A 13,115-nucleotide genomic window follows, 5' to 3' on the forward strand; every position below is an offset into this window, starting at 1 on the left:
ACTGTGCGAAATCAATCGATGTTGCAAGAATAAATTTTTGGACATCCCTCTTCTGAGAATTACAATTGAGTGTGTTAGTGTGGCCAGCTCAGGGCAATATGATATTATAAACACAGCACATATCAGGTCTCTGCTGTTTATAAGGTCATAAGAAAGAAAACACGCCGTTCATGACAGCTTGAAGGAGGAAAGTTCTACCAGAAGCAACAGGAATTTGCTGCAAGACAGGCATATGTAACGATGACTTAGCGCTCTTAAACTCGTGTGTCATTAAATACAGTTCTCCTGACAACAGGCCAGTGAAAAATCTAACAATCTACAGCAAAACCATCAATTATTATGGGCGTTATAACATAGGTGTGCAGCTGGACGAAACATACACGTCGAACCCCCCCAGACGATTTAAATACCTGACGAAACATACACGTCAAACCACGCTGAACGGCTAGCAGCAGTATTAGAAACTTTACAACATCCTCTTTCAAATGTACTTTACAGAATTCAAATACAACATATAGTTCAGGAAATATAGCCAATTGAAATTGTGTCCATCTTTCTGAATAACGCTGTAATTCATTTGTATTGTTAGATGCAGAAATTCCTTTGAAGTAATACTGATGTTCCTCTAGTATAACAGTGTCTACACAGATGTGAACTACCTCATTAAACTCCATCTATTGCATTAACTGCTTAAATCATAAAGAGCCTTTTGTGAAAACATTTATGTTGCTCATGAAATGCAAATACATATTTAAATTAGAACAAATTACTGGAACCAAACTGAAAAGAAAAGGAATGTAATGTAATGTGAAGGACACATTTTAATACTCTGATGCTTGGTATTAATTATAAAACAGTCTGTAATCATGCCTATCCATTACAATAATAAAATTGTTTTATCTCTAAGAAGTAACAATGAATGAATGAGGGGTAGGCCTTCTCGGACCTTGCACCGTGACCTACAGTGGTCTGTTTTGCTTCCCCTTTTGATTATCCCCTCAGAAATCCCGCGCTTCAAATGAAGTGCAGGATTTTGTTCATGTGGGTGTTGAAATAGTCACTTGGTTCCATAAAGTATTGACCCAAGTGACATAGTCTTAATGTTAACAATATGAATTAATAAGTTTGTTAAGAATCTTGACAGCCACATCATGATTTTCAAGTGTACTTGTATTTTATGGTAGACTATGAAGATGAAAGTTACTAAAAACCAGTGTTTCAGAGATCTCTTCAGTCTCCATCATCAGGGTCTGTGTGGTGAATGACCATATGTTACTGATGTTTATACAAGTTTGTCAAATTGGTCTGTATTCCTGTTGGTTAATTATGCAGTAGGAGGGTGGAGTCAAACTGTGCAGTCACCCATCCAACTCTAACCTTTCACACAAAGGGATGTTATGACAAAGTTTTCATACGTAACTACGTGTAATTAAGTTGAATGCTTGTTATCACAAATACACAAAAATAAACATTCCACAGGAAGTAACTCTGCCCCAGTTCTGTGCACTTGCCATATTCTTTTTGGTCATCCAAGAGGTTTATTTGGAAAAATTCTGTACCCATTTTATGCCTTCCCCAGTGAACTACATGCACATGCATGGATGGTGATGGAGGATACCTCCGCTCTTTGTTAGCGTGGTTGATTTCAGGCTTGACTGACGTAGCATCTGTCATGATTTGTCAGAAAATGATTTTCGTCTGCTTCATAGCTGGCTAGTAGCATCCAGTGTCTGTCAAGGCATATGTGTTTGAGATTTTGAGGTTTTCATGGAAGTAAAGATGCAGAGTACTCTGAAGTTGGAGATCACATGTTCTTCTGAAATGCTAGTAACCACCTACCACTCTGTATGATTTCATAACCTAGAAGATGAGAACACAAGGGCATATCTGCTTCATTTCATTATAAATCGACTGACTGGCACCCAGTTCCCACATACGTTGTTGAATTCAAGCTCCTTGTGGACCATAATGTGGACTGAGCTAATACTCATTTGTGGCTGACAGGAAGGATATCTAAAGTCATTCTTCAGTTTTCCTGTGTTAGATTTTCTGTTTCTACAATACTGTTAGGAATGAATACATTGTGTTCTTGATCTGACCACAAAGTGTTGTCAAACTGGAGTATGCTGTCTTTATGTTTCTTCGCTCATGTACAGAGTAATTTTAAGATAAGCAAATATCACTATATATGACCTTCATTCTGTTATAAATATGCAGTGTCTTGTCACTTTTAACTGCCAGATGGTGAATACCACCATTTAGTGTAACCCATGATGCAGTACGAACTGCCATTCTGGAATTGTGACATTATGTGTGTCTGTACTCACATTTGGGTCCACCATGGAAAATTACATAGGTTGCAAGGTCAACACAAAAGAAAAAACTTTGGCTTGAGAGTATGTTACATTCATTCATGATTCATACAATGAAAGTTAACAGATAATGTCTGACTGATGGTAAGAAGTGATACAGTTTGAAGATTTTCATTTAACCTTTTGTCGCATGATCAGAATCAGTTATTATTAGACCACTTTTATACTGCATTTTAGGACAATAAGCATATCAAATTACATTTAGTTATAATGCATTGCAGTGCATTGAGTGTGACAAAGGGTTGAAATATTACTGCTACTAAACAAATTTGATTTTATGTAACATACCATTGACTGTGCTCTTATTGAAGGAAATTACGGAAGTTATACAAAATGGAAATTAATACTAGATTTTTGGTTACACAGTAGTTTCTCTATTATCTCTGTACCTTACCAGGGTTTTTTCCTTTTCAAGTTTTGCATATCTAATCTTTTGCAAAAATTAATCATTTGTAAGAATTTGGATAAAATATTTACATTCATAATATTTTAAAGGTATGGTAATAATTGTTTGGGTATTAGACAAATCATAATTTATAGGATTTGCGATTCTTACAGCAGTTGTTAAGAGTTCTATCTCCTGGGATACAACTCCATGTAGTCTGAGGGAAGTCAACTGATGTTTTGGAGAAACATATTGCCTTCATCTTCAGAGTCGAATGAGCCAATCATGGCACCAGCATGGAAGGAGATGGCTCAGCTTGATACCTGCATTCACACTAGTATCTCGCTCAGTTTATTTGAACCTGTATACAGAGGCGACATGATCCTCCAAAACATCAGTTGACTTTCAGTGGAATGCATGACATATCCCAGAAGATGATTATCCTCAGATCTTACATCTTACTTACAATTAGCTGTTTACAGGGCTGAGTAGAAGACTTTGTTTGATGCATCAGTGTTAATATAGGATGTACAGGACTTAGTTTGTATATGCCTGCTATTGTTATTACTTAATATCTGGGAATTTGGAATTTTTACTTCATATGTTGAAATATAAATGAGCTGCAAAAATTGTTCCATTTGAAGTTAGATGAGTTTTAATGTATTTAATTTTGCTTTCACTTTTAGATAGGGACACACAGTAGCGAAGTTGGTTGAGGCACTATGCTACAAGCTGGAAGGTCGCAGGTTTGATTTCCCATGAGGTCATCGGATTTTTTCAGTTTACAAATCCTTCCAGCCACAATATGGCCCTGGGGTCGAATCAGCATCTAACAGAAATGATAACCAGGAAACTTCCTGGGGGTAAAAGGCAGCTGGTGCATAAGGCTGGCAACCTTATCACCAGAACCCGAATTTTGATGACCTGAAAATATTTAAAATATGACCCAAAAATGTAATATGCAGGGCCCAGATTTTGATGACCTGAAAATATTTAAAAAATGACCAAAAAATCCAGAAAAATTACCTAAAGGAGAAAGAGAAAGAAGAACACTTTGCTTCCATATTATTCACATTTCAGAAAACATATGAAGAAAAATTCCCTAAAATGGCCAAAAATGACAAGAAATGCCCTAAAAGTCCAAAAATTTACCAAAAATTACAAAAAAATTACCTATAAAATTTACATTTCTGTAACCAGCAGCTCATATCCAAGATTTATATATTTAAGAACATTGCATAGGATACAAGGAAAAAAAGCTGACATGTCATTAAAATCTGGGCCCTGCTTATCACCATCTGTGAGCTGATTGTTTAGAAGATGTTGGAGCCTCGACATCTCACAACTCTTTGGGCATCCACGGCCTCTTACAGGGATATCTGTACCTTTTTTTCTCCCTTTGTTAGATGCAGTTCATGGTAGTATATTTATTGATGCCCCTTAGTTTTATTCCCTGTCCATCTGTGTAATAATTTTGTTTTGGATGAATGGAAGTTGATGAAATTTGATATTTAAATCTACTAAATTCTGACATTCATGCTGCGGGTATATAGGAATTTATTCCATGCATTATGCAAGATTTATTTTTCAGTTGATGCAGTGGTCTCAAATTTGATATTCCAGGTAATCAGACTCAGTTGTTAAGGTTTAGACAGACATGACCTGTAACACAACTTCATACAAAGAGGTCCATATGTGTTAGAACTGAAGGTCTAGGAATGGCATGGTTTAGGGGCTTTCACTTCCAGTTGATTGTCCAGGAGCTGTTTGTAAACTATAACACCTTATTTCATGACTTCTTGAACTAAACTGTTTGCCACTTTTTCTGATGTAGCTTTTTAAGGACAAGTTCATTTTTAAGGTAATCTTTTATTATGTAAGATATTTTTCAGTCTGATTACCATCGAAGGTTTAATGCTTTGCCAGGTTTGTGCTTATGAGCACAAAAGAGTCTGATTTGTTTGTTTATAAGTAGGGTCTCCACTTTACATACTCAGAACTCAACCATAACATCCAGTACTGGAAAATACAAATACATGTTTGAAAAATATCTCGTAATACATGTAACCATTTTTCATTAAAATGGCAATAGCTGACAACAGATGAACCATTTCTGGCTAATTGGCAAAATTAGTACTACCTGTAACCAGCCCATGCTCTATCTTGAAGACATAATTGGAAGAGGAAACGCTGGGGTAGTGTACATGACGAGTGTTACAGAACTTACTTTTCCATAATGGTGAATTTCGTGATCAACTGTTCAGATAAACCATGTACAGTAAACTCGGCATTATCTGACATACATGATGAATGACCTGCACCAGCTGCAAGAGAGAAAATTGTACTGAAACAAAGTAAAAAGTCAAAACACATTTATACTTTAGTTGTCTGGAAGTCTTCCAAGGTAATAGAACTGATTGATGGTTGAAAGATTTTGGATGTAGCATAATGTGATCACAAAATTCACTTAGCCTGTGTGATGGTTGAAGATGGTCAGCACTGCTAGTTGTGCTGGGAGCAGTACCGAGTGGCAGGTGAACATGCACTAATGACTTCATTTTTTAAATAACTTTATAGAAATGGTAAATTTTTCTCTGAAATGTTTTCTGGTTCCATGAAAATTCCAAATGCTTGTATCCCAGATAACCATGAGTTTACTGCAGTAAAAAAATTGATAACTATTGCTCTCACTTCAAGAGTTTCTATTCTCCTTCCACCCCCATATATAAATTTAAGAATCATGGCATTTGGATGACCTTCATATCAAGCATTATACACAGCCGCACCATAGCTCAAGCAGTTAGTCACTGGCTTCCCACTACAGTGGCCTGGGTCTGGTTAAGTGGGATTTGTGGTGGACAAAGTGGTACTGGGGCAGGTTTTTTATGAGTACTTTGGTTTCCCCTGCCAATCTTCATTCCACCAAATTCTCCATCATCATAATCACCCAGAGCATGTACAATAGACCAATCATGGCCAACATGCTGGGTGAACCCAGCTGGACTTCACCCCCCCCCCACTATGCTAATTAAAAAATTAAGCATTATACAAATATGTCAAGTTAGAACATATGTATGTTGGATCGTGGGATAAGGGGACTTTACATTTAGTCTCTGTCTGTAGAGAAATTCCAAAGTATACATGAATTAAAATGCCAAGAAAGTGCAATTTACTCTTTAATAAAAAAAATGACTAGAAGTATATGTATTCCACAAAATAAACTAATTGGAATATACAGGCGAGCCATTTTACAGAAATGGCACTAATTATCCCCACCAGTATTGTCTTACAATTTGTAAAGTATTCAGTTTAGCAAGAAATCACCATGCAGCATGCAGATTTAGTTGGTAAATGATCAGTTAAACTCTTTATATTTTGGCTGTTTTGGCCATCTTTAGGAAGTGCCGACAAATTTCAAAAGCCCATATTTTTTTTTAAGGAAAGAAGTCAGCTGTTTCATACTCTGCAGAATATACATCAAAGTTCTTTAGGAAACACCGTTAGGTGAGCTGTTCCTTATTTTGCAAACGTAAACCATTCTGGATATTCCACCTTTAGTAAGAAACGGCTAAACATGTCTGTGCATAGAATGTGATAGTGGACATTGATGTACAAGTAACTGAAAACTAACAGTCTTGTGGCAGACAACTGAAAACCTTTGATGTTTATGTGCTCTTCATCTGTTTTTGTCATAGATGTTACATCATGGTTCTTGTGCAGTCATGACAAACATAAAATAAATAAATAAATAATGTAAATTATTATATTTTGGTTCACAGTCATTTCATTCATATACTTTAGAGAATTTTCATTACATTCAACAGTGATGGACTCTTCTCTCGGTACTAGAATAAAGAATTATTTTTATCCACAGTTATACCTCAGGCCCTGTGCCAGTATTATCAGTTGTTTGGAAATGCAGTGAATGTGATCATGGTAAGGAAGCCCCTATTGGAGTCAGAGCTATTTTTCAAAGAAAAACAGATTGATTGATTGATTGATAGTGTAAGGATATGACATTCCTAATTTTTAACTCTGACAGAACAAAAGAAAGCTAGCTTACATACAATGTATATTGATAAGGTGTCAGCAAATTGCATTGTAAACATTGATAATTGCATTTGTAGGTGTTTGCAAGTGTTTAAGGTACCTGTGGAAGTTCAAGTGACGTGGATTGGAGCTAATCCTAGTAACATGTTTTAGAAGAATCAACTCTTTTGCCCACGTTCCTTATACAGTCAGAGCAGTATCATCATGGGTTTCTGATGATAAGAGCAAGTGATGATTACACTGCTAGAAGTAAACACAGTCCTTTCAATATAAATTCATCATACATATTTGCATCACAAACCATGTGTATTTTCTGCAACTGGTTTCTTTCATTATCAGCAAGAAAAAAGGCTGTGTTATGTAGAAGTTTATGTTACATGTATATCCAATTCTGGAAAGAAAATAGATTGGGAAACTTAAAATTAATATAAATTCACTTGACATAATATTTATTTTATGTAGGATTATATATGTTCCCAGATCGACATAATGAAATTTATGTATTTATTTCTAGGCATTTCTGATTATTGAAGTGTAAAATGTGCATTATTTAAATTTCAGTTGGACAGCATATAGTATGGCTCCTATTATGCAGCGTGAAAATTCTAGATTCCCAGATACATACATGCACATTATTTATATGTGTTGTTAAGCAAATTGCAATTTTCTGCACTGATTCCAAAACAATAGTCTGAGCATGTGTTATTCTTCATTATGGATACAGTTTTAGATGCTTTTGTATAACTTTCAAAAACCATGTAGTAGATTCAGTTGTCTATAATTACAGTGCCCAAACTGCTTAACAGGTTTTGTTGAAACTTGGTATGCTAGACTTACACAAAATTTTGTCAACTTATTTATATTTTGGTTTAGTTTAGTTGATTTTAAATGCTTTATGTAAGACACTTGTATGACTTATGAAATGTAAATTTCATTTGAATTGGTCTTTCTGAAGACCTTTAATTAAAGAGTTATTAGTGTATTTTGAGGCTCTTCACAGATTTTGATGAAACTCAATAAATATTATATAAATAAATATTCTGTTGTATGAGTAATACCATGTGTGGGTTTAATTATCTTCAGTACCTAGGCAGTACTCATGTGTAATGCGTGTAGAATTGACTTTCTAATATCAGACTAATGATTCATTTGCCCATTCTTCTTGTTTTGGAGTTATATACTGTTCATTTTCTTCTGTATTTCCTTTCATGAATGGATTGGATTTGTAAGTCCATAACGCAGAACTCTGTGATAAATGTTTTTTATTATTAATTTAAAGAATGTTTGTTTAACATTCCACTAAGAGGTTGCAGTTCTAGGTCTTAGTAGGAAAAATGTATGTTACATATTAGAATATGTTGCTGTAAGATGTCTGAGGAAGTTATCAGAAATTACATTTAACAAGTGATTAACAAAACGTTCCCTGTCCTCATGTCTCTTCTGGTGTTTCACACCTCCTACATCCAAGTCACTCTATATTTGGGCACTACTCGTCATGGGAAGATGAAGTACAAGGATACCCACATGATATGAGAAAGAAGTATGCAAAACATGGACGGCCTCTTGGAGTACCTGAAGAGATCAGATTCAGTGATGTTGGCTCACATTTGCCTGACAGATTGTCAAGCTTCAGGAGGTGTCGTTTCTGTTCAACTGCAACAAAGCAGAAACGATCCAGATACCAGTGTTCTTCATGCTTAGTGGGATTGTGCATCACTCCATGTTTCAAGAAATTTCATGAAAAAGTACCTGATGCTACATGAAGCCATGGCATTATCAACACATCATCAGTTTGTATGTGTATTGTATTTGTATATGTTCATGAATATTGTAGATTCAAACAAATTCCTGAATCTACAATATTCATGAACACATACAAATACAATAAATAACCTCGATAAATAACAGGAATAAAATTCACGAATTCTTGGCATCATCAATAAAAGACATTGGAAGTATTTAGGTATATGTATGGCCATATTTTGCTGTATAAGTTCTTACATCATGTATCATTCTTGGCCTCATTCTGAAGAGGAAATATACAGACTTTCCCCCTCATAATTCCCTTGCCTTGGTTTAATGTGATATACGTGTATGAGTGAAAACTGCCATTTTCTCAATTTGTCCAAAATGCCTGCTTTCTCCGTAAGTGTTCTCATTTACAAAAACATATTTTATTCTCATCCCCCTCACCCTACAAAGAATTACTGTGTTTTTAGATCATACTTGCTAAAAATATTTGCTGAAGTAATGACAAAAATGAGAAAATATCAGTGATTTAGATGATACTTGTGCCACATGCTTTGATAAAAGTGGCATGAGGAGCGGTAAATAAAAGGACATGTCATATCACTTGAAGGAAGTATAAGTGTTTTTTATGTGTCAAAAAGACTTGATATTTTATGTACAGTGAATTTCATTTCTTCAGATAAGTTCATAAAAATTTTGATTTTACAGAATTTTCAATGTTAGATTGCTTGAAGTGATGTGTGACACTTCATTAGATGCATTACCAAAAAATACTGTTTATGACTCATAGTAGTTTTGTGTATTTCACATTTGCACAAAAGTGGAGCACTAGTGTTTGTTTTCCTATCTAATAATTAGTGTTTCATAATGAATTTACTACGTTGAAAATTGTTGATATCAGGACGAGTGTGTAAAATAATTTGTAGTAGGTACCTGTAAAATTTGTGCATATGAGGTGAATTTCTTTTTTGGTCATTTACATTCACTGGGATGTAAACATATGTAAGTTTGACCCATAGTATGAACAGAAAACAAGACTAATTTGTTTCTCCTTTTTATGGGAAGTTTTGACATTAATGAAACCTGAATTATATATTTTACAGTGATAGCAACACAGTAATGCCAAGGTCCTTGAGCCATGATCCTTTACTCATCTTGGGGGAGAGCATTATAGTGTTGAAATAGTTTATGCTCTTAGTAGCCCTCTCCAATTTAATTCCTCCATTGCACTGTTAAATTTGGCATTCCATTTGGTCCATTCTGTTTTCTGCCTTCTCAATTTGAGTTAGTGGTGCAAGCATAAGAGAGTTCATATGTTATGTACATCATCTTCATAGACAGGAGAAAATTCATGCATTTAATAATACAAAATAAATACAATAAATTCTAAGGAAGTGATTCATTTTTAGTCGTGTTTTAAAAAATTAAAAAACCATGTATTATGTAAGATTTGAGGTTTTCACAGCCATGACTATGAAGAATGCCGTCTTCTGGGATGTGGCGCTGTGCTACGCAGGTCGATGCACCCTCAGCAGCTTAGCCCTGAGGCTATTGGGTCAGTGCTGTCCCGGTAACCCTGCCTTTTTCCCGCCGACACAATCCTGTACCAGCTCTGGCCTGCTACCTGCTGGCCCATCTCCACAGACCCCTCCCCTCTCATCTATTGATTTCCCATATGGCCTACTCTCCCTCCCTTCCTCTTCTTATATAGCTGATAGTTTTTGACTGGTCACTCAGTGTACAGCCCCGTGCTCACGCTGGTTCCTTGCTCGTGGATTTTTCTTCTACCCTGAAAATGGAGGCGATACAGTCCTCTGAAACATTAGTTTACACAATGTCTACATGGTGCCGCATCCCAAAAGACAGTATTCTTCGGTTGAATTTTTGTTCCATCATTTTAGAGGGGAGCCAGAATAGTACAGTTGGTATAGCAAAGGGCCATGGGCTGAACAACTGGAGTTCAATTCCTGACAGGAGCAAGAAATTTTTCTTTTCTCCACAGCATTCAGACTAGCTCTGGGGCCCAGCAAACATCCTATTCAGTGGGCGCCAGGGACTTTCTTCCCAGGATAAAGCAGTGAGTGCATGAAGCTGATCATTAACCTGCATCTAGTGCCAAGGTCAGCAATGGTGGAGTCATACCTCCACCTCCCATATGTCTTCATGGCATAGTGATTTATTAATTAAGAACAAGGATGTTGCCTATTTTATCCTTTTAAAAATTAATCTGTTGCACGATAGAATAAACTGAAACCATGCAAAATCAGATGCAAGTTACCATCCACATATATCCTGTTTAATGTCTATGTAGAATGACTGTGTCAGAGACCCCCAACACGTTTCATCAGGGGGTACATCACATTTGATTTTATACAGATAGTAATCAGAACATGAATCCTATCAAAATATGAAACCATACAACTGGTATCCACAACTTCTAAATTGTAATCATGTGATCCAGCATGTACAAGTTTGTCATTATTGCCAGTTGCTACAAAGAAATATCAGTCTGTTTTTTTCAATTGTCAGACCTCATAAAATTTGTCCCAGCTTTGTTTTATTCTTTGTGTTGTCACCTGTATAGACTTAAATGTTGCTCTTAATAAGGAAACGCTAGAGGACTTGCGTGGTTTAAGTAGTTCATATGTATGTGAAGCAGTAAAGTAATGGTATAATTGTTCTTGGACTTGACTAACTGATAACCACGCCATGAAAAGAAATGGGTGAGTGGACGCATAGCTCCACCATTTATTACTTTGGCATTAGATGGAGGTGAGTGGCCATCTGCTTTATCCCAAAGGAAAAGCCCTTGGTACCCATTGTATCCTATGCTGGCTGGGCCTTGGAGCCATTCTGGATGCTGTAGAGATTTTAAACAGTGTAAATGATGTATATACTTCGAGTAAAGATTTTTTGAGAGCATGCCTCATAATTTTCTATAGATGTAATTGCCATTTCCAGAAACGGGGAATCACAATAAATATTGAAAGGGAAAGGTGGGAAGTAAGTTGTTTTAGTAGTCACGGTATAATGTACATTTTTTTTTTAATTGTTTCATTTTGGTCCGTTACACTATCAATCACAAAGTTAACAGAGAGTCCGTCAAGTGTAACAATTTGTAGGTCACTTTTTATTATTATTTCTGCCTTACATGTTTCGGTTTTGACACAACCATCATCAGAGGCACTTGCTATAATTATGGAAACACTGTCGCTGTTTTTTGATGTTCACATTTATGTTTGTCGTGTGGACGCTGCTACGATATGTTGATAATTGTTACACTTGACGGACTCTCTGTTAACTTTGTAATGTACATTGTTTTCACATGTATCACATTTTGACAAAAACATTATTATTTGTTACATGTTGAAATTCATTTAGCTGTGGTGTTTAGATGAAGACTAAGAACGTATACAAAGCTTCATTCATGACATTTGGAGTGAGATGTGTAGGAGGAGTATTCATTACAAAAGGAGCCTCTGAAATGTAGAAGCCCACTGTCTATGATTGAGTTAAAATCTCTGGCTGTGGTAGTCACATTCTTATCCTCAAGTTGATCATATAGTTTAAATGCAAAATTTTCCAGTTTTGCTGTCAGCTGAAGTGATATACATGATGGACTTATATGACCACAGAATTTTTCATACTTGAAGAATGTAAAACTTCAGGAAATGACACAGTTCCTAATTAATCCTACCTGTTATTCTTAATATCTGTGTTTGTCATTATTAACCTGGGAGGTTTTGTGATGGTAAACATTCCCATGGTTTTGAACCAGATGATTGTGTCATGAAAGGGCCACTTCATAAAGGTTTAATAATCTTGTATGCGATGTGAGAAACGTTTCTGCAGGCAGAATCCTTGATAGTAATGTTATACCCATACCCCATGGAATTAACTTTCTGTACTGAGTATTTCTGCACTTTACAGCTCCACTTTTACCATACATCCTGATCTAGCCTTCTGTGCACATATGTAGGATAATTATGCAGGTACTTAGAGGCCTTGATATCGTAATTTTATCGATACTGGTTCTCCAATTTCTCTACACTTCCAAAAAGTATCTTTGTCAAACATCACAATGAACTCCAACAATACTAAAGTGAAAGAATCTGCCAACAGTATTCTGTAAAATACCAGGCTGTGTGAAAAATTCTTTTGTACTGAAAACTTAAATGTATTATTTCATTAAAGTTACTCAAGTTTTAACGTGGTTCTTAAAATATGAGCCATCCACCCAAAAGAATATACCGCAGTTTTCAGTTTCTAAACAAGAAGACATCTTGGAACTTCTTGCAGACCAAGATGTTGGGCAAGCTGTTGTAGTGCAATAATATTACTATGAGAATATTGATATCCAGCATGTGAGAATTCTTATACATAACCTCACATGTTTCCATCCAATATTGTGGTACTTTCAATGTACAGAGGAAAATTGTCTTAGAAATCTGCAGACACATTTATAAGATGTTAAGTGTCCTTCATTATTTAATAGCCCTTGCTCATCTTTAAATTGAAGATGAATATATTTTTTTCTGCTCCTCTTGCCCCATCTTTGG

At 35.7% G+C, this 13,115-nt stretch overlaps 1 protein-coding gene across 2 annotated transcripts in view; it reads left to right on the plus strand.

The window, feature by feature from the left end:
- Positions 1-13,115, plus strand: part of LOC111869184 — a 53,591-nt gene that overhangs the window by 26,045 nt on the left and 14,431 nt on the right. The window contains exon 4 of one of the 2 annotated variants that reach the window (XM_023860467.2): positions 8,276-9,890. The exons of the other annotated variant lie outside the window; for it this stretch is intronic. Within the exon in view, the coding sequence (XP_023716235.1) occupies positions 8,276-8,570 (295 nt within the window). The 3' untranslated portion in view covers positions 8,571-9,890. Of the gene's footprint in view, positions 1-8,275; positions 9,891-13,115 lie in introns of those variants that run through there. 2 annotated transcript variants of the gene reach the window in all.

Source organism: Cryptotermes secundus, unplaced genomic scaffold (assembly GCF_002891405.2).
Source record: "Cryptotermes secundus unplaced genomic scaffold, Csec_1.0 scaffold1482, whole genome shotgun sequence".
NCBI lineage: Eukaryota > Metazoa > Arthropoda > Insecta > Blattodea > Kalotermitidae > Cryptotermes > Cryptotermes secundus.